At 52.1% G+C, this 21,174-nt stretch overlaps 1 protein-coding gene across 3 annotated transcripts; it reads right to left on the reverse strand.

The window, feature by feature from the left end:
* Positions 1-2,131: 2,131 nt before the first annotated feature.
* LOC126956801 (uncharacterized) lies at positions 2,132-20,967 on the reverse strand. Of its 3 annotated transcripts, none has more exons than XM_050794045.1 (4): positions 20,734-20,967; positions 6,113-6,234; positions 3,468-3,623; positions 2,132-2,601 (listed from the first exon to the last, which is right to left on the reverse strand). In XM_050794045.1, exons 2-4 carry the CDS (start codon positions 6,198-6,200, stop codon positions 2,441-2,443), a joined length of 405 nt encoding a protein of 134 aa, XP_050650002.1. In that variant the 5' UTR covers positions 6,201-6,234; positions 20,734-20,967; the 3' UTR covers positions 2,132-2,440. The 3 variants fall into 3 exon arrangements, with proteins under 3 accessions (XP_050650002.1, XP_050650001.1, XP_050650000.1); XM_050794044.1 differs by lacking the exons at positions 6,113-6,234; positions 20,734-20,967 and adding exons at positions 4,074-4,166; positions 5,943-6,106; XM_050794043.1 differs by lacking the exons at positions 6,113-6,234; positions 20,734-20,967 and adding an exon at positions 4,074-4,377.
* Between the last annotated feature and the right edge of the window lie 207 nt (positions 20,968-21,174).

Raw genomic sequence — 21,174 nt, forward strand, 5'->3', positions numbered from 1 at the left:
ACCCACCCTGTGCCCTCTTTCTAACCCTTTACCATGCTGGTAATGTGGTTTTCACTTACAACCACCTCCACTTGTGGACCATATGACTCACCTGTGAGGGGAAGGGACCCTGTCAACTGTGCTCACTACTGAAATCAGGGACAGGTGGTGTAGATGCCACCTAAGCCCAGGTTGAATGGCTGAATCATAATTCCCAATCTCATTATCTCTAGTATCAGTGTTATTTCTGTGTGTCTCACCTGGCTAGATCTCCACTTCCTGAGGACAGTGCCTGTGTCTTGTTAATTTGGGGGGCCCTGGCTCTGACCCGTGGCTTGGTACATGATGATGGACCCAGGTAATGCCATTTGGTGGCTGATTGGATGACCATGTAGATAATTCATTTTGTTTTCTGGGCCTGGCTTGGGTGGGAACTTTCAGGTGAGCAGGCAAAGCCCCTTCTCACTCTTCCTGCCCTGCCAAGATCTCAGGGCACCCCAGAGGACCTTCTTGCATTGCTTAGTGGTCACTGTGGTGGCCTTGATGTTGGATGACTTGCATTTTCAGGAATGTCTCAAGGGGGTGGGTAGCCTTTCTTCAGAGCTGAGAGAGAACAGAAAAAAATGTATCTCCTTAAAAAAACAAAAACGGAGCTGGGAGCAGTGGCTCACACCTGTGTCCTAGCACTTTGGGAGGCTCAGGCAGGAGGATTGCTTGAGCCTAGAGTTCAAGACTAGCCTGGGCAACATAGGGAGCCCTTGTCTCTTAAAAAAATAAAACAAAACAACAAACAAACAAACAAACAAAAACACGATAGGTGCAGTGGCTCATGCCTATAATCCCAACACTTTGGGAGGCCAAGGCGGGCGGATTACCTGAGGTCAGAAGATCGAGACCAGCCTGGCCAACATGGTGAAACCCCGCCTCTACCAAAAATACAAAAATTAGCCAGGTGTGGTGGCAGGGGCCTGTAATCCCAGCCACTTGGGAGGCTGAGGCAGGAGAATTGTTTGAACCTGGGGAGGTGGAGGTTGCAGTGAGCCAAGATCTTGCCATTGCACTCCAGCCTGGGCGACAGAGTGAGACTCTGTCTCAAAAAAAAAAAAAGTCTGTCTCTTACACCTCTAGCAGAAATCTGAAGTCAGGCCTCACTCTGGGAAGAGTGGAAAGAGTGTTTCCCTCTGGTCTAGCATGCCGGTTAGGTCAGCAGGTCAGTTCTGACAGCCTGTGGAGAGGACAACCTCTGTCTAAGGTACTGCCAGCCAGAGAACTGCTTTCCCCTTCTGTGGAATTCTCTTGCAGGAACTCTTTTCAACTGCATTTGGTGGCTGGGTACTGTGACTCACGCCTGTAATCCCGAGCACTTTGGGAAGCTGAGGCCAGTGGATCGCTTGAGCCCAGGAGTTCAAGACCAGCCTGGGCAACACGATGAAATCCTGTCTCTATCAAAAAATACAAAAAATTAGCCAGTCTCATCGCCTGGTCTCTATACAAATAAATAAATAGATTTTTAAAAATCCTGCATTTGGCTGGGGAGTGATTCCAACATTGGACTCCTTTGGGGATCACGGACAGCTGGTCTACTCCACTCTCCACGGCTCCCACTGCGCCTGAGAGAGAAGAGCTTAGCATGTTCAGCAAGGAGATTTCAGTAAGAACCAGGCAGGGTTACCCTGAAAAAGAGATGATTTGCTGCCGAGAACTAAGCTGACAAGGTGTGTCCTCCGCCTTCACTTGGTGCGTGATTATTTCCAAAGCCCTTTCAGATAAACTACCTTTGGCTTCGCACGTGCAGCAGGTGGGTAAGTGATGTGGGGGAGTTTGTAGCCTCTGCTGGGAGACAGGACACAACAGAATGGAAAGCAAATTGTCAGGGAGAAACTGATCCATTCTGTTGTGGAATGGATCAGTTGCTCCCTGTCAATTTGCTTTCAGTCCTATTTTCCGTGGGGTAGAAAGCCTCAGTTTGCTGCTATCACTAATTGCCCAGGCTTCAGGCCCAGGGCCTTGCAAGCCAAACTATTAGGTTAAAGTGTAATAACATTGTTTCATTTTTACTGTATTTATGGTTACCTTTATTTGCTAATTATGTACGGTATCAGAGTTTTCTATTTACAGTAGCTATTTCTATTTGTATTAAAAAGGACTCATCTTACATTTAAAAATATTATAATCGTTTGCAGACATGGAAGAAATAAAATAGGGGGCATCTGAATGACTGAGTTTGGGAAACAGTGTCCGATCCCATTTAATCATCAGAACGGCTGGTGCCGCTGGCAACGGAATGTTATTGCTTCTACATGGAGGACCAGGAAGGGAAGGGGATTGTTCCAGGGTCCCAGGGCCTGAGCTTGGACCAGGGGAGTTGAAGACCATTTCCACCAAGGCCATTTCCATTCCAAGATGTAGGCTAAGATTATTGCAGCAAAGATAGCATCTCCCCTGGGTTTAGAAACAGGAACTAGATGGGAGGTAGTCCCACGCTTCTGAAGGAGAAACTGATGCAGGGAGAAGGGCTGAGGCACAGACTCTGACCAGGGGAAGGTGTTTGCCTCCATTTCCTCTGTGGGCCTTGAATCTGCCCACCCCTGGCTGTTGGTGCCTCATTCTGTTCCTTTGTGTCTGGAATAATCATCATGATTATGAATGTAATAAGCATGGTCATTTGTGGAATTTTATAGTCCTGGATATTGAATGTTTTCATTACGCAAGTCCCTGTGCATCCACAAAGCTCCCTGGGAATGGATTTTTCCAAGGGTACAGAGCTGGGAACTGAACTGGGGTTCCTAACCCAGGGCCCTCATTTTAACCTCTACACTGAATGTCTCATGCCCTGACCAATTGGCCAGACCTTAGGTTCGGGGGCAGGGTCTAATCATTTCACCTCTCCATTCAGCACACTGCCTCTTCTATGGGCCAAGGGGAAGTGGGACTGAGAGACACACCATCCTCGACTTGGAGGATCTCAGTCAGATTGAGTAGAAGGAAACTGCCCCTCACAAGGTGAACAGGGGACAGACTCAAGTGGGATGAGAGAGAGAGAGACAGAAAGAGAGAAAGAGAGAGAGCGTGCCCTAGAAAGGACAGCCAAGCACACTCAGAGGACAAAAAAGGTTCCCACCCCTGGGGAAGCTGAGAAGGCTTCCCAGAGGAGGAGTCAGTGCAGCTGGGCTGAGAGGAGGGGCAGAGGGGCCGGGAGGGAGGGGCTTCTCCTGGCTCCAGCAGCTCTTCCCTGGAGTCTTGCACACTTAGCACTCGTCCCAACCCCTGCCTCCTTCTCCTGAGGGCCTCACTGAGAAGAGGGGTCTATGGCTACCCCTCCCCCATTCCACTTACCCCACCAAAGTCTCCCTCCTACTCTGGATCCCCGGTCAGGATGAGAGCCACCACTTGGGGGTCCCAGGTTGCACTTCTTACCAGGCCCTTCTCTCTGTGGCTGTTTCCCCTTCTGTGAAAAGCAATGTTGAGCCAGGTGGCCTCAGTTTTACCTGATGGCTCTGGGTGCTGGCTGCCGGCAGCATTGGGGGCCGCTCCTGGGTGGATGGGCTGTTTCCACCTCTGTGCTCCCCATGTCTTCAGGAAATGTCTCTGGGCTGTGGGGGACCTCTGTCTTCTGTCGGGAGGCTTGGGGAGGCGTGGGTGAGCTGGGGAGGAGAAAATAAACAGTGGCTGTCTGGGTTTTCTCGCCAGGCCTGAGCCAGGAGGCCTCCCTGGGCTCCTTCCCTTATATGGCCAGGCTGCTCTGGGCTGGGAGCTTGCCGCAGAGCTCCCCCACCCTCTACCAGCACTCAGAGGGCCGGGGGTCATTGCTGGTCACCCAGGACTCTGCTGTTGCAGAGGCCAGAGCAGGGCTGAAGGTGGAGGGCAGGCCCCAGGTCATGTGCCAGGAATTGCCTGGACAACCTGAGCAATTGGGGAGGATTTATGTTGAGATAAGGGATGGGAGAGAGGAACACCCAGAGAAGGAGGGGACCTACCCCATACTGACTTAACCCCCAACTCGTGGTGTGATCCTAACCAAGCCCTTTCCCTCTCTGGGCTTCTGTTTCTCCCCCTCGCAAATGAGGGTGTGGAAAATAAGAATTAATTCTCACAGTCATTCTGTGAGGTGGCAGCTTGTACATCCTCATTTTGCAGAAGGGAAAACCAGCTTGGAGAGGCTAAGTAATTTGACCACAGCTTTCCAGCTGAAAGAGAGCAAGGCAGGATTTGAACTCCGGGCCGTCCGACATCAAGGTCTGTGTTCTGATTTGGCTGGTTGTCAAGGCTCCCGTTGCGGGTGACAGTCCCTTCCATGTGCCTTATGGAAAAGGGATTCTGTGAAGTTGCAATCCTGGAAGACCAGGGAGGCCCCAGTGCCCAGTGACCCAGCCTAAAGGAGGCTGTTCCGTGAAGGAAGGGGGAACACCCTGGTGTCCCCGGCACATCACACCGGGCATGGCACAGGCTCAGGGATCAGAAAGGGGTGTTGTGGAATCACCAAGAAAGGAAGTTTTGGCAGTCACACCCGTCCCCTCACCCTCAGCCATATTATGAGGATGAAAGAAAACAAGGCATGAGAAAGCACCAAGATGCCACCTTTAAGACCAGCATTGCCTGTTCACAAGCTCTTTCTTCTCTCTAAAGCATTCCTCGTATCTCATCCCCAGGCCAGTGTCTTCTGAGCTGACCACTCCCCGCTCAGCCCAGCTGCAGGACTGAAAGATGAGGTGAGTCTGCTCAAGGACAGGGCTCTGGTTGAAGCCTCAGGCTGGGCCCAAGTCCCAGACAGCAGCAGTGGCCATGGGAGAGGCTGCCGGAGGGGAGGGTGAGGGGGGAAGAGGGGGTGCGTCTGGGAACTGTTCGGAAATGTGCCTCGCAAAAGCACTAACATCCTGTGTGCTGTTGAGCTAGCCCTGGAACATCCCTCACCCCATCCATCATTGTGGCATCTTCTCGGACCCCAGCCCCCTTCCTGAGGCCCACGGGTGGGGTGAGGGAGCAAAGGACCGACTGTCAGTGTGTCCGAGAGACCACAGCTGGCAGTTCTGCAGGCCTGTTTAGTGTCGGAGCCGGACAGTCGGCGGGAGGAGGCGCCTGCAGCCCTCCTAATCCAATTTGTTTAAACCCAGTCTCTGTGGCTTATTTGCTAGTGAGGGAGGCCTGGGTGTGCGCTGTGCTGGGGTGCACGTTTGCACACATTTGTGGGGCATGCAGAGGTGAACAGGTGGACCATGTTATGTAAGACAGGCCTGCGACTTGTCCCACATCCCTGAGCGTCAGCTCCTTTCCTGGAACCCTGCCTCCTCCTCCCTTCTCCTCTGCTCACCTCCAAATCTTCCTGCACTTTTTCCATCCACATGAGAACTGGTGCCAGAGTTCCCCTTTGCAACCGACCCTACATGCAACTCTGAGCGAATGCTTTCACTTCCACAGGCCTCAGTTTCTCCACTTGTCTTATGGAGCCGGCACCTCGCCCTACCTGTTCCACCATGAACATGAAATTTAAAAATTGGCAAGTGTGGGAAATAATGTGATGAATGGTAAAAACTGCTCTGTGTTCTTGAGTTTCACCATGTGCCAAGGGCCGTGGCTGGGGACACCAGCCCAACCTCACAAACCCTCTCAAAGTCCTATGAGCTGGCTCTTTATCACTAGCCTCAGAGAGGTTGAGTGACTCATCCAAGATCACACAGCCCCAGGTCTTCCTGCTTTAGGAGCTCACTTTCTGGGGAAGATTACTATTATTTTCCCACATTTCTCTCAAGTCTGTTATTCACCAAATCAAGTTGAATAACAGAGGCTTTATGTCCAAATCACACAGGCTTTGCATTGCTATTTTGTAAGGAGAATGGGGTAGACTGGATTCTTGGCTCCTAGTTGGATTTCCCTTCTTGGGTTCTATTTCTTTTTACCTACAACCCAGACTCTGACAGCCCTGAATTGCCCACACTGCCACCAATCAGTGGGGAGCCTTCCTTTACCAACGCCCATTCTGCTTCTCGTCATCCTGAGGCCCGGTTTCTTGGTCATTCTGAGGTTGGGGTGGGGAGTTTATCCTGAGGGACCCAGGTTATTCCAGGAGCCGCCTGCAGGTGGGCTGGGGTGGGGAGTGGATGTGGGTGCCGGAGGGGTGGAGGGGCGGTGGGCTCACAGTTCTGTCTCTGAGCTGCCCGCTGCTGGCCCTCTTCTGGTCCCAGGAGGCTGCTTCTCCAGAGTTCTTGCTTCTCCAACATTAGCATGGCAGGGGTGGCTCCCACCAGTCAGCGCCGTTGCCTGAAAGAAACAAAGATCTCACCTGTCAGAAGGACACCAGGGTGCCCTTTGGGTACGGTCGTGGCCTTTGAGGGTCCTGACCAGGTTGCCAGGCTCTGAGGGATGGAGGATGGGCCTGGGCCACTTCTGGGTACTCTCGGGCTGAACCTACTGAGATCTTCCGGGCCTCAGAGATCCTGCCCCTTGGGCCCTGAGCAACCATTATCCCTTCTTGGCCTGCCTGGCTTTTAAGGGAGAGTTTCTGAGAAACTCCAAGCTCCAAGAGCAGGAGGAGCCACCTTCCCTTCTCAGCACACCCAGGCCCCTTAACAAAAGAACTGTCCTGAAAGGAAATTTCCCAGAGGCTCCTCTGACCAATGCCCCCACCTCAGCCTCACACATAAGAAAGGAGCATGTAGGGTTTAATCAAAACCTGGGGTTAACATGATGACCAAGACCAAAAGGACAGGCTTGTGGCTGTCTTTGATGCTTCCCATGTACACAAAGCTTTCAGCCTGCAAAACACTCCCATAACTCAAGGCACATTCACGGATGTCGCCAGAGGTAGGAATAATTCTTCCCCTTTCTGAAGTTCCAGGAGCCTGTGCGATTTGCCCAGGGTCACCTGTGGGACAGCATGAGCGGCAGACTTGAACCCAGGTTCCTGATGCTCAATCCAGCTTTCTCTTGGACGTGGGCAGTAGCTGGCTGGATGACCACAAGTCAAAGTTATCATCGCCATGGTCATCGCAGAAGCCCCTGTGCCCTTTCCTGCCTTGCTCATTTCCAAGAAACATGAGGGGCTGGGAATGGGCCGCATCTGTGAGCCAGATGGCACCTCAGTGAGGAGAGGGCTGAGGCCAGGGCTCCGGGCAAGCTCATGAACTCATGCTTACACCCAGCTCTTTCTGGAGGGATCTCTTTGCTCACAGTTCCCCTTCCTCAGCTCACTCACGCCTGTGCACTTGGTACAGCCCTTGCTCTCCTTGGGCTCCAGGGCCCTAGGTTTCCACCACATGTCTGGAAAGAAAAGACACAGGCTTTGAGTCATGCAGACCCGCGTTTGAATCTCGCCTCTAGCACTTCCTAGCTGTGTGATCTAAAGCTGGTGTCTTCACCTCTCTGAGCCTGTTTCCGACCTCACGGTCTTGTTTGTGAAAGTCAAATGAGGCAGATGTCAAGTGCGAGCATATTTCCAGGCACATCATAAGCCCAGGATAAATGGCTGCCATTTCTATTATTAGCATGGGGCTGGAGCCGTAGCAAAGCCCAGTCATGGGAGGAAGAGCAGAAGCAGGAAGAGAGCAAAGGTCTGAAGAGGCATCTGGGGAAGCTGTGGGAGCCCCTGCGTGTCCCTTTCCATGTCCCCTTTGTCGCACAGCTTCCCTGGGCCTCTGTTCCCAGAGTGCCCTCCCACCCCCTTGACACCCCAGCCGAGTTCACCAGCCTCACACGCTCCGCACTTCCTCCCCAGGGAGCGTTGCTTCGGGGAGTTTTGAGCAAGCCCTGGGAACGCAGTTTGAGGCTGAAACAAGAGCATTGCAGGGAAAAGGGAAGAGAGGGGGAAAAAAAAGACCTGCCCAGCCTAGAATCCCAAGCCTTGCCTCGAGCAGCTCAGGCCCTGGGGACGGGTGGGGCATAGACACCAGGATCCCTGTGAGTTCCTGTCACTTGGCCCTTCGGTGAGGGCAGAAACTGAGAAAAGAGTGACAAAGGTAAGAGCCATCACCTGTCCGGCTGACTGTGTACTAGGCACGTTGGGACATGCTGTAATCATAATGACAGCTAACATGTCATTGGGTGCTTCTGATGCACCCCACACTTGCTAAGTGCTTTTTTTTACACAGCTTTTCTCATCTGATCCTCAAAGTGACTTATGAGTTAAGTACCAATAATTTTCTTTTCTTTCTTTTCTTTTCTTTTCTTTTTTTTTTTTTTAAAGCGACAGGGTCTTGCTCTCCAGGATCTTGCTTTCCAGGGCAACACCTGCTGCCCAGGCTGGAGTGCAGTGGCACAGCCAGTTCACTGTAACCTTGAACTCCTGGCTCAAGCGATCCTCCTGCCTCAGCCTCCTGAGTAGCTGGGACCACAGTCACATGCCACCATGCCCGGCTAAGTTTTTATTTTTTAATTTTTTGTAGAGATGGGGTCTTGCTATGTTGCCCAGGCTGGTCTCGAACTCCTGGCTTCAAGTGATCCTCCTGCCTTGCCCTCCTGAAGCACTGGGATTAGAGGCATGAGCCACTGTGCCTGGCTGAATTAGGTACCATTCTTTTAATTTTTTGTTTCTTTACTCAGAGATCCTTGCTTTAAAGAATTAGGTACCATTCTTATCTCCGCTTTACTGAGGCTCCAGAGGTCACAGCACTCCCTCCTGGTTACACAGTTAGTAAAGATTGGCTCCAGGCAGCCCTACATACATTCTCACAGCTCCTTTGTAAGACCAACTACTCATCATACCATTTTTACAGAGTGATAACCAGAGTCAATATCTCTTGGCAATACTTCGGTGTATTGTACGTTGGTCTTTCTGGAGAGGCTTTTGTGAACAGAGAAAGCATTGTCAGTATAAGTAAGACCATCTGAGCCCTGAAAACCATCCGTCTCCAGAAGCAAGGGGGCTTCTCCTTTTGGTGGTGGTGTTCTGCCTCTTTCCCATGGCGTTTCTCCCCTCTGTGCTGTTTGTTAAAAGAAATTCACATCATGTTGAAGGCATTGGTTCTCGGCGGGGCGCAGTGGCTCTCGCCTGTAATCCCAGCACTTTGGGAGGTCAAGGCGGGTGGATCACCTGAGGTCAGAAGTTCGAGACCAGCCTGGGCAACATGGTGAAACCCTATCTCTACTAAACATACAAAAATTAGCTGGGCACAGTAGCACATACCTGTAATCCCAGCTACTCGGGAGGCTGAGGCAGGAGAATTGCTTGAACTCCCCAGGAGGCAAAAGTTGCAGTAAGCCGAGATCACACCACTGCACTACAGCCTGGGTGATAGAATTAGACTCTGTCTCAAAAAAAAAAAAAAAAAGAGGCACTGGTTCTCCCTCTGTCCTATAAGCTTTGCAAACAGCACGGACCTCCAGGGTTCCAGGGGCTTCGCTGGGACTGGGTAATGCTTTCTAGATAATACAGATGTTGGTTTCTTCTGGAATGTGTTGGGTGGGAGGAGTTGCAGGCTAGGTAACAGGTTTTCTGTAGCTATGCTATGTGATTGTGGACAAGGGTATTCCCCTCTCTGAGCCTCAAGGGCCCGCATCTACATGATGTGGTGGGGATAGGACTGGACTCTAGAGTGTCCCAAGTCCTAGATCAGATACAGAGGGATGGTCTGACCCCACCCCATTCCCTGGTGTGAGTGTGGGTGTGAATGCAGGTGAACGGCCGGCATAGATCTCCATGGAGCGAGAGAGAAACTGGTGCATCTGGGGATGAGGATGGCACTCCCTTAATGCCTCCCACTCCCTTGCCCCCATCCTACCCTTTACTGCTCAGCCCCAAAGTAGGCCCCAGTGATCTGGACCAGGTGGATTTTCTGCACCAGGACTTGAAGTCTTGGAACATCAGTGCTGGAAGCACCCTAGTCTTGCACCCATTGTTCAGATGAGGCAACTGAGGCATGGAGAGGAGAAGCAAGGAACTCAAAGTGATTCAGCCAGTCACAGGTTCAACTGGGACTCCAGCAAATGTCCTGACCTCTTCTGCTCACTGGGGGATCCTGATCGGCCAGATATTAAACAAAGGGGCCTCGGGAGGAAGGTGGAGAGAAGAGAGCCTTTAAGTTCCTTTTGCTTTGAAGATGGAATAATCATGACTTCCTTCTCCAAATATCTTTTGGCCCTTCCTAGAACCAGATGGCGGATGTTTGGAATTTATGTTGTAAATAGTGTTTAAGAAGGGGTGGGAGTGCAGATGTGTTACTTTCTTCCACCACCAGAAAGGAGATCTGAGGGAGAGAAGTGGGGGAGGGAAGCTGACTATGAAAAGATTTTGGGAGAAGGAAGAAGTGAGGGGGAAGGAAGACCGAACAGTGATGCGGGATGGGAGGAGAGGGAGCAAAAAGGGAAGAGAGATGGATGGAGTGAGACTGAGAGCAAGACAGAGAGGAAGAGAAAGGGAAGGGAGAGAGCGATGGGAGAAGGAGGAGGAAGAAAGATGGGGAGGGTGCTCTCAGGGTGCAGGCGTAGAGACGCCCCATCTCGAGTTCAGGAGCAAGCCCTTGAGTTTTCTAAAAATAGCTCAGTCTTTCCCCCAGCAGGGTTGGCAGCAGGGACCAAGAGAGGCACGCTTGCCCTTTTATGGTAAGAAAAAGTCCAGATCCTCAGAGCGGGAGCTGGGCTGGGGCCTGTAATTCTGGATGAAGTCCAGCCCCAGGGTCTGGGGTGGGACAGGGCTGAATTGGGGGGAAGACTTGGTGGGATTTCCTGGCCTGGATGGCCCTATCCTTGGGGAAGATAGGGCTGAGGTAGGTGTTGGCAGGGGCCTCCCAGGAAAGCACTGGGGTCCTGGTAGATCCTTAGTGTTATGGCAGAAAGTCTTCTAGAGACATCTGGTCCACCCTGTGTCTCTGTTTTTTTTTTTGTTTGTTTGTTTTTTGTTTTTTTTTGAGACGGAGTCTCACTCTGTCCCCCAGGCTAGAGTGCAGTGGCGCCATCTCAGCTCACTGCAACCTCAGCTTCCCAGGTTCAAGCAATTCTCTTGCCTCAGCCTCCCGAGTAATTGGGATTACAGGCGCCTGCCATCACGCCTGGCTAATTTTTGTATTTTTAGTACAGGCAGGGTTTCACCACGTTGGTCAGGCTGGTCTTGAACTCCTAACCTCAGGTGATCTGCCAGCCTTGGCCTCCCAAAGTGCTGGGATTACAAGCATGAGCCACCGCACCTGGCCGTCTCTGTTTTATAGAAGCAGAAACTGAGTCCCAGCCAGGGGAAGAGATCGTAGCTCCCTGTGTGGGGGTTTAAGCCACCAAGCTAAATTGCTGCTGGGGTCCAAACAAGGACAGCTTATGTGCCTGTTATTCTGGAGAGCAGTGTGGTCAGTGGCAAGAGCACCGTTAGGAGTCAGGAAACCCAAAGCCCATTCCCAGTTTGCTGTGTGACCTTGAGCCATCTGTGAACTCTCTCTGGTCTCAGCTTTCCTCACTGGGGTGATCTTAAGGGTTTTCTTAGCTTTTTGTCTCTCTGGGAATTTCACAGCTAAAAAGCAGAGCCTGGGCGTAGAAGATGCTGTTATGAGGTGAAAGGGAATCCACGAGCTGCTATTTTCTTTCTGTGCCTCACTCACTTCCTGTGCTGAGCCGGGCAGGTAAAATCTGGGATGGACTGAGACCGATGGAGAGGAGTCCTTGCAGGAGACAGGAGGCAGATCATGGCTGGAATACCCCACTGCCCAGCTAGTTGGGTCTAGCCTCTTTTTTTTTTTTTTTTTTGAGACAGTCTTGCTCTGTCGCCCAGGCTGGAGTACAGTGGCGTGATATTGGCTCACTGCAACCTCCACCTCCCGGGTTCAAGTGATTCTCCTGCGATAGCCTCCTGAGTAGCTGGGATTACAGGCACCCACCACCACACCTGGCTAATTTGTTGTATTTTTAGTAGAGACAGGTTTCACCATGTTGGTCAGGCTGATCTCAAACTCCTGACCTCATGATCTGCCTGCCTCAGCCTCCTAAAGTGCTCAGATTATAGGAGTGAGTCACCATGCCTGGCTGGGTCTAGCCTCTCACTGGACACACTGAGGCCAGAGGAAGCTGCATGCTCAAGGTCACATTGAAGGTCATATGAAGAGTTAGGGCACAGCCAGGAATAGAACCAAGAATTTCCATTCCTAGCCTTGGGCTCTTTCCTCTGCAGGAGGCCAACAGCATTGGGGACCATCTCTGGCCATTCAAAGGGACCTCCTGGGCAGAGCAGCCAGAACTCAAGATAGGCTGCCATCCTCTAACTATCTCTTGGAGATAGTTGCATCCTGCCTGGGCACCGCCTCTCCTCTGTCCCCTGCCCTTGACTGTGAAGAGTGTACCATAGTCTCCATCTTTGGCTAGAAGGCAGAGAAGAAGCAAAGGATGTGGTCAGTCTGGCAGCATGATTTTGGGCATGTCTTTTCTTGTCACTGGGCCTCAGTTTCTGCATCTATAACACAAGGAGATAGGCCCTGATCCTCTTTAAGGTCCCTCAGCTCTAAAAGAACTATGATGCAATGAGTATGGGATTGAACACCAGGAATATTTAAGCATCTACCAGGGGCGCCAGAGTGAATGTGATGGATGTTGTATGACTCCGAGCGTGATGGACGTTGTATGACTCTGAGCTCTGCAGTCAGTGTGAGGTGGGGGCACATTGCCTGAGATTCCTGGAAGCCGCATTCCCAAGATCCTTCTGTCTCTATTCTAGAAACCCCTGGGCTGACTCTCTGAACCCAACTTGAACCCAACTTGATCCCAGGTTCTGGCAGCTCTGGTCTTGAGTATCTAGGGAGGGCTGCTGGCCCGGGCGATGTAGTTGCCCACTGCTCCAGGACCCTCACAGGTGCTTGGCCATGCCCTTGACTTCTAGGTCCTCTCCATCCTCTCCCATGCTGCTGTCCACTTCCCCAAGCCCTGTCTGGTGGGCCTCCCAATCTACTCCACACCCTCCGTCTCTCCATGCTTTTTCTGTGACTCAGCCCAAGAGGATTCTTGCTTTCCTTTCCCAGCCTCCTATGACACCCCCTCCGACCACTGAGGGAAAGGATGGAACAGAAGAGAAAGGGGGAAAAAAAGAAAGCATCGTGGTTCTAAATTTGAAGCTTTCCTGTGACCCTCCTGGAATTTCCACGCAGACTCTCTGGAGCGTGTGAACAGGGATCCCAGGGACCCTGGCCCCCTTTGTCTCATTCCTGCCGGGCGGAAGGCCATCAGCTGAATGTTCCTCGGGGACCTCCATCTCACAACCAGGCTCCAAGTCTCTTTGGTCAGGCCTGGTGTCCCCTGGGAAGGCAGGAGGCAGCAGTGGAAAGGAAGTGGGAGGTAGGACGTAGGAGGTCCAAGAGGCCCTTGTGCAAAGTTAGGGCAGAACTGATGTCATGTCTGGCTGGGAATCTGACATCCAGGCTGCAGGAAGGCTCAGCTCATGATTTTCCCAAAGCAGCTAGAGCTGGCATGTGAGATCCGAGGCTGGTGGTAGGAAAGGCTATGATGCCCAACCTCTTCTGATGTTTGACTTCTCTCTATGGTGTCCCTACTAAGCTTGCATACCTCTGGTGATGAGGAGCTCACTACAGATGTTCCTTAACTTATGATGGGACTACTTCCTGATAAATCCATCGTCAATGGAAAGTATTGTAAGTTGAACGTGTTTTTTCTGTTTATTTTTTGAGACAGAGTTTTGCCCTGTTGCCCAGGCTGGGGTGCAGTGGTGCAATCTCGGTTTACTGCAACCTCCACTTCCCAGGTTCAAGCAATTTTCATGTCTCAGTCTCCCAAGTAGCTGGGATTACAGGCACGTGTCACCACACCCGGCCAATTTTTGATTTTTTTTGTTTTTTTTGCTTTTGTAGAGATGGGTTTTTGCCACGTTGGCCAGGCTGGTCTCGAACTCCTGAACTCCTCAACTCCTGATCTGCTCGCCTTGGCCTCCCAAAGTGCTAGGAGGACAGGTGTGAGCCACCGCACTTGGCCCGAATGTGTATTTTTGACTTGCGATATTTTCAATATAAAATTGGTTTATCTGAAGTAACCTTATAACCCCATCACAACTGCATTGTAAGTTGAGGAGGGTACCAAATGCATATAGCTTTCATAGCATTTTAAAAGATAAAATTGTAACTCAGGATATATCTGTACTTCCTAATCCCCTCACCCTCTTTGGACAGACTATTGGAGGTGTCTTCCTAGTATTCTGCTGCCATCTGCCATGTCCTCTGGGGCTGCACAGAACAAGTCCCTGCTCCCCAGGAAGCTCTGGAGTGGTTTGAAGATGGTGACTGCAGCCCTTGGGCTTCCTACCCCTCCTAGTCCCACCTGAGCTCTCCTTTCCCCATTGCCTGACATCTCAGAGTTGCCTGTTATCCAAATTCCTAGGTCTCTGCCCTGCACTGGGGTTCTTGGCTGATGGTATTTTGGGGAGAGGGACAAATAGGCTAAAGAAAGGCACTCCCTCCCAGGGACAGACAGATACCAAGGAGAACTTTCCCCAAGCTCTGAGGCTTTGGTTTCTGTTGCCAAAGCTACCGCACACTCTAGGCCTTTCCTGTGTCTCCAACCTCTCTGAGCTTCAGACCAACTCTCGGTTCCAGCCAACCGGGCTTCTCTACTGTTCTCCGAAAATGCCTCTGCAGCCCTGCCTCCATACCTTTGTACACAGAGCTCTCCACCTGGAATGCCGTCTTCTTCTCTGTCTATCCAGGGCGTGTCCCCAGCTCCTCAGATGTTCCCTCTCTGAGAATCCAGGTGTCTACTGTCACACATGGAATGACCTCAATTGTCCCCTCTGTCCCAAACCAGGGAACATCACGGCCTGAGGCCCCAGAGGAGTAGGGCACTTACCCAGGTGTGCTGGCTGCAGAGCGAAGGCCTGGTCCTAGCCAGCCTCTTTCTCCTTCACCCCGCCTTGCTCAGTTCATCCGGGTAGATGCTGTCAGACTCATTGGGGTTGTTGAGTCACATGCCTGGTGGCTGGCAGGCTCTGGGCAGGCTGAACGGGGGCCTCTGAGCCCAGCAGCCCAGCCAGGGGTGGTGTCATAGCCTCTGTGGATGCCATCCCCAGGCTAGCAGGCAGCCTCCCTCCAGACACTCCACCCCCATCCTGCCTCCCTGGAGGGAGTGGAGGAGTAGAGTATATGGCAGCAGAGCAGTTTGGAGCTTTTTTTTTTTTTTTTCTTTTTGAGACAGTCTTGCTCTGTCACCCAGGCTGGAGTGCAGTGGCGTGATCTCGGCTCACTGCAACCTCTGCCTCCTGGGTTCAAACAATTCTCCTGCCTCAGCCTCCAGAGTAGCTGAGACTACAGGCACGCGGCACCATGCCCAGCTAATTTTTGTAATTTTAGTAGAGATGGAATTTCGCCTTGCTGGCCAGGCTGGTCTTGAACTCCTGACCGCATGATCTGCCAGCCTTGGCCTCCCAAAGTGCTGGGATTGCAGATGTGAGCCACCGCGCCTGGCCTGCAGCTTTCTTATCTCCCTTGAAGCACAGCTAAGGTCAGAGGAGGAGACTTTAAGGAGGGGGCTTAGGCTTGTGGCTGGCCGGGGGTTCTTGCAGAGGAGCCATGGTGGGATGGCTTTCTCCAGTCTGGACCTAGCCAACTGCCCCTTCCTCAGAACTCAAGTGGGCTGTGCAGGGCATGGGGCAGCCCAAGACTGACGAGGCCCCCAAGGTTACTCAGCCCACCCTATGGGGTGCTTCTGGGTGGAAAGGACTGTTTTGCCAGGGTCTACATTTTTGAGCCTGAGCAGCGGTGGGGGGTCGAAGGGTCTGTCTCTTCTCTTACTGCAATCATGCCTAATCTGGAAGGAGGCTTTGGACTTCCAATGGCCTCCTCCCCCAAATGCCAAAGGCCCTACTAGGCAGGTCAGAACCAGAGCTAGTTCTGGTTCACAGACCCATTGCGGGTGGTCCTAGAGTGCAGCAGCTAAACACATGATTTTAGAATCAGTCAGAACTGAGTTTGAGTCCCAACTTGGCCTCGTACAGGCTGTGTGACTTTGGGCAAATGATTAAACCTTTCTGAGCCTTTGTGTGCCCAGAGGGATAATGGTATTTATCTCAGAGTGCTGGGTAAAGGTCCAGGTACTTGAAAGGACTTGATAGATGGCAGGTGATATTTTTGAGGGAATAAGGGCAGTTTATCCCCCAAAGTCCAAAGAGTTGGTGCCCAGAAGAGCATCTCTTTGTACTGTGAAGAAGCTGTCTTTAGTAATAATATTTTAGCAGTTATTATTATAAAAATTTAATTTAAACATTTATAGTAGAGACAGAGTCTCCCTATGTTGACCTTCAGGCTGGTCTCGAAATACTGGGCTCAAGGGATCCTTCCACCTTGGCCTCCCAGAATGCTCAAATTACAGGTGTGAGCCACCATGCCTGGTCTTAGCAGTTATTTTTTATTGAGTACTTACTATGTGTCAGTCACTGTTCCAAGGGCTTCATGAGTTTTAGCTCATTTAGTGAGTTAATCCAGACAACTCAATAGACCGATGAGACAGGTACTCTTAAATCATCTCTATACTACAGATGAGGTGCCTGAGGCACAGCGTACCTATGTAAGTCGCCTGAGGTCCTACTGCTGCTGTGAGGCAGATGCAGGATTCAAACCCAGCAGCCTGGCTCACATCTGGCACCTCTAACTGCCAGCCTGTTATATCTGAGCCCCACCCAGCCCTGCTCCAGACCTGCCTGGTCCCCTTATCACCTGGGCACAGAGACTCACTCCACTTCGGAAAGCCCCCAGGCTTCGGAGTCCACCTCAGTTTCCTCATCTGAACAAACGGGGGCCTGAATGAGCGGACCTCTGCGGGCCATGAGAGTGGGTCATTCACGCTGTGCATTAAGGCGTGTTTCGAACTGGAGTAAAGGTTTCTGGTGGTGAAGTGTTGTTGCCAACAGCCTCTTTTGCAAGTGGGCAGGGGGCTGGCCAGGGCTCTCGCAATGTGCGGTGAAGCCCCATGGGACCTGTCTAGACAAGCTGTTAGCAGGCGGCAGCCACCTTGGGCTCTTTCCCCCAAATTCCTGCAACTCACCCTCCCAGGTGACCTTTGATTGGACCCCGGCCACTGCATACTGCTGGGCTGGGGAAGGACCACAAAGGCAGTTCCCATCCCACCCCAGGGCCTTCGTAAATGTCCTGATGAGGGTGCTCTGCAACTTGTGCGTGGAGGGCAAAGTTCTAGACACCTTTGTGCACAGGAGCATAGCAGCCTGCAGAAGGCATACCTATGTTTTTATTTCCATGGCTTCCTTACATTTTTTATTACACAAATTTGATACATGCAAAATGAAGTGTGCAACCTATATGCTTCAAGGAATCAGATGACTTCAAGTGTGGTCAAGGAGATGGGGACGCTCATACACTGCTGATGGGAGCATTACCTGGTTCAGCCACTTTGGAAAGCAATCCTGTGCTCTCCTGTAAAGCTGACAGGCCTGCACCCCAGGACCCAGAACCCCTTCTAGGTATAGGCTCCAGAGAAAGTCTGGCTTATGGGTACCAAGAGATGTGGACAAAAATGGTCATCACGACAATTCAAACCAGCCTTCATCATGGTTCTTTGAACCACCCCATGGTGCTGAGCCCCTGGGAGAGTTTAGTTGGAAAATTGCAGGAAAAGCCCAGCAGTGAGGACCTCAGAGATCACCTCCCCGAAACCCTCAGGCTCACCCAGGAATCAGACACAGTCACTTGAGTCAGTGATGGTGTGTGGTGTGGAGCCTGGATCTTTCTATTCCTCAAGGATAGGTGTTGGCTGGGTGCGGTGGCCCACGCCTGTAATCCTAGCACTTTGGGAGGCTGAGGTTGGGGAAATCGCTTGAGCCCAGGAGTTTGAGGCCAGCCTGGATAAATGACGAAACCTTGTCTCTATAAAAAATACAAAAAATTAGCTAGGTGTGGTGGCACACGTCTGTAATCCCAGCTACTTGGGAGGCTGAGGTGGAAGGATCGCTCGAGCCTGGAAGGCAGAGGTTGCAGTCAGCTGAGAAGTGTCACTGCGCTCCAGCCTGGTTTACAGAGCGAGACCTCATTTCAGAAAAGGAAAAAAAAAAAGGATAGGTGTTGGGTGTCATTTTCCCCTAGAAATGGCCAGGCTGGGAAGGGGCTGATTTTGCCCAAAGGGCTGGGAGGGACCAGTGATAAACTTTCTGTTGTGGGAAGCAGCAGGGTTGAAGGGAAGAACAGTGGCCTCAGAGCTAGAAGGCTTGGGCTCAGGTCCGGCAGAGCCTCCTCCCTCCTGGCCTCCATCTCCTCTGCGAGGTGGGATTCCTCGTTACTGCCCTCAGAGGTGTTGGGGTGGGCAGCCCAAGAGTGTGTGCTCTACAGATGCATAGACTGGGTTCAAATCCCGTTGGCTGCTTTTTAGTTGCGTGACATTGGGTGAGCTGCAGTGGCTTCCTTCTCTAGAAAGTGAGGGCAAGGGAACGATGCTGATTTCTGCCTCACAGGAATCCTGGGCGGATTAAATGGTAATGCAAGCTGTTTAGCACAGTGTCTGACTCCCAGAAGTCTCCCATACATATTCTGCCCCCTTCCATGAGGTCTGCTGGAGGGTCCCCAGGAAGTTTTGAGGTAGCTAAGAGGCAGGGCAGGAGGTAGGAGACTTCTGGGGGAGTTAGCACCCCCAGGGGCGGCTGGCACACACGACTTAACAACTCATGAGCTGTGTGACCTCAGGTAAGCCACCTAACCTCTCTTTACCTCAGGTACCTCATCTGTGGAGTGGGGATAATAATTGCTCCTTCCTCAGTGGTTCTTGTGAGGAGTAAATGAATTAGTTCATGTGAAGATCTTAGGTAATGCCTGGAGCTCACAAGAACTCCACAAATAGTGTAATCGATTTCTCCTGATTTGCACCACCTTATGGAATCCCTGGCTGGGCAGAGAGGCAGGTTCTGTTCCAGCTCTGCCATCAGCTCGCTAAAGAACCTAAAGCAATGCTTTCTCTCTGTGGCTTCCGTGGCCTCGGCTGTTTGTGAGAGTCCTAGGCTGCCCTATAGCCTGGCATTTCCCAAACTTCCATGTGCATGGGAATTCATAGGGAGCTCGTAATGCAGATTCCTAGGCCCTGCCCGGGGTCCCCTGTCAGCAGGTGAGTGCACAGTGGTTCAGATACATTGCTCACACAATACCCTAGAAAGGCAGGAGAGGAGACCCCCCCAGTCCTTCAGGCATCTCAAGCTGATCAGCTTCCTGTGTCCCACAGCCTCTGACTTTCAATTCCTCCTGCCTCTTTCCAGAGCCTGTTCCAGAGCCCTTCAGCAACTCTGGGCATTCCCTGGCTGGGTTCCATTCCCACTTGTCCCTCAACATAGCTCAGGGTATCTTGCCCGCAGGCGGCGTGGGCTCAGACTGCGATGTCACATCAGCCCCATTCATCCTGCTCTATGTGCCTTCATCCTTCACTCCTCATGATGACCATGCAATCTCAGAACTGTACCCATTTTACAGAGGAGGAAGCTGAGGCTCACACAGCAAGCAACTTGCCCAGAGTCACCTGTCCACTAAGTAAACAAGTCATAATTGGACCCAGGCAGTTGAATTCAGAGCCTCCTTCTGAACCATGTTGGCCTTGGGCCTTGTGTGACAAGCAGCAGGAAGGTGAGGGTACCTGACAGAGGACGGTGCTAGAGGACTGTGTTCTGTTCTAGGCTCCGGACGTGGGCAGAGTGTGTTCAGAGGAGCCCGACTCCACGTCGTCTGTACATCTTCAAGTTCCAAACCTAAGCCTCTGCCTCTATCCAGCTCTGCCTCCCATCACAAGCCTCCTGCGTTTCTCTGAATCTCCTGGTCCCACCACTTCATCCTCTGAAGCCCTCTGCTGTCTTCTCCATCCTTTCCTACTTCCACGTCCTGCACTCCTGTGTGGTCGAATCCAGAGATCAGTCCTTTCCCCACCAGAGGCTGGTTGCAGTCAAGTTCATCTGGAGGGCTCGGGGCACCCCTCTGGCCAAGCCTTCAGTCACAGAACCTTCAGCTACTCTCCCTCACTCAGGCTCAAATTCCAAAAGCTCCCACAGGGCTTCATCTGCTTGGACTCCAAGCTTGTGGTCAAAGGGCAGACTCGGCTCAGGGATCTCCTGGGGGAACTTCCCAACACTGGCTGTCCCTCAGGCACAAACAACTCAGAAGCCACATCTGCAGAGGAATCATTTTGTCCAATGGCCTTACTATACAGATGGGGAAACTATGGCCCAGAGAGGGGAAGGGGCCAGCCCAATACCACACAGCCAGGCACTGAGAGCAGAGCTGGGGCCGGAGCCTAAGTGCCCCCGTCTTCTCTCGCCAGCATCCCTTCCCACTGCTCCATGTGCAGTCAGCACCCAGCCTTCCCAGGATCTCTGCCTGCCTGCCAGACCCTGAGCTTACATTGCCTTTTCCCCAGCTTTGTTTCTCGAAACCATTATTTGAAAACCGTTTTCCTTGCTGGGACCCCCAGGCTCTCGGAATTGCAAAATCAAAGCCCCATAGAATGAGGAAGAAGCACTGCCTATGTAGAAGCCGGGGAGACTGCCCCAGACTCGGGCGCCGTGGTGAAGCTCGGGCTGATAGGATGTTAACTCTGTTCGCTCCCTCTGCCCCTTCTTCCCCCAGTTGACTACAACAACAAGGAATCCTAGAAGCCAACAGGACCACAGAATTAGAGCCGATGAGCTGGATGGATGCTTAGAGATCATTGACTCCAGCACCTGTGCAGATGGGGAAATTGAGACCCAGAGAATCTGTGTCCAGAAAAGGACAGAGCCAGTTAGCAAGAGAGCAAGACCCCCAGATGCAGCATCCCGCTGGGGAAATGTCCCAGAGGCCCCCATCCACGGATCCCAGGTCTCCTGCTGGTGCTTACCTTTCCTGGGATCTGGTCCAGGTGTGGCTCCTTGGGGCCTGGAGATGGGAACCAGCCTGTTTGGTGAGTGGTTGGGGTTGTCACTGCTTCTCAACTAATTAGACCCAGCCTCTGGTGCCCCTTGCTGCCACAGGGGCATTTTTAAGCAGCTGGCACTGAGCCCCCCCCCCCTTAGTCCCTTGCCTGAGGCTCCCTGGCCACAGAGGCCACTCTGCCTTTTACCTTATATGAGCTGAAGAGGCGAGCCCCGCGTTGGGGCGAGGCGGGTGCTGAGCCCTCCCAGGGCCCCCCATTGGCCCAGGCGCCCCCCACGTGACTACCTCGCCTTGACCTGCCCCCGGTGCAGAATGTTGCTTTTACCCCCTAAGGAAGGAGTGGTTGACAATTTTCATATTTCTTCTAAATTTGGAGATTTCAGACAATGCTGGGAGGCTTGGCTCC

The sequence above is a fragment of the Macaca thibetana genome, chromosome 6 (genome assembly GCF_024542745.1).
Source record: "Macaca thibetana thibetana isolate TM-01 chromosome 6, ASM2454274v1, whole genome shotgun sequence".
In the NCBI taxonomy this organism is placed as follows: domain Eukaryota; kingdom Metazoa; phylum Chordata; class Mammalia; order Primates; family Cercopithecidae; genus Macaca; species Macaca thibetana.

What these genes read in the sequence shown, in the direction of transcription:
- LOC126956801 (XM_050794043.1), bottom strand. Translation starts at nt 4,275, where the DNA reads ATGGAAGGGACTGTCACCCGCAACGGGAGCCTTGACAACCAGCCAAAT. An exon ending in TGCCACCTCACAGAATGACT is followed by an intron (nt 3,624 to 4,073) that starts GTGAGAATTAAT and finishes TCTCCTCCCCAG; the next exon opens with CTCACCCACGCCTCCCCAAG. An exon ending in CCAGCACCCAGAGCCATCAG is followed by an intron (nt 2,602 to 3,467) that starts GTAAAACTGAGG and finishes TGATTATTCCAG; the next exon opens with ACACAAAGGAACAGAATGAG.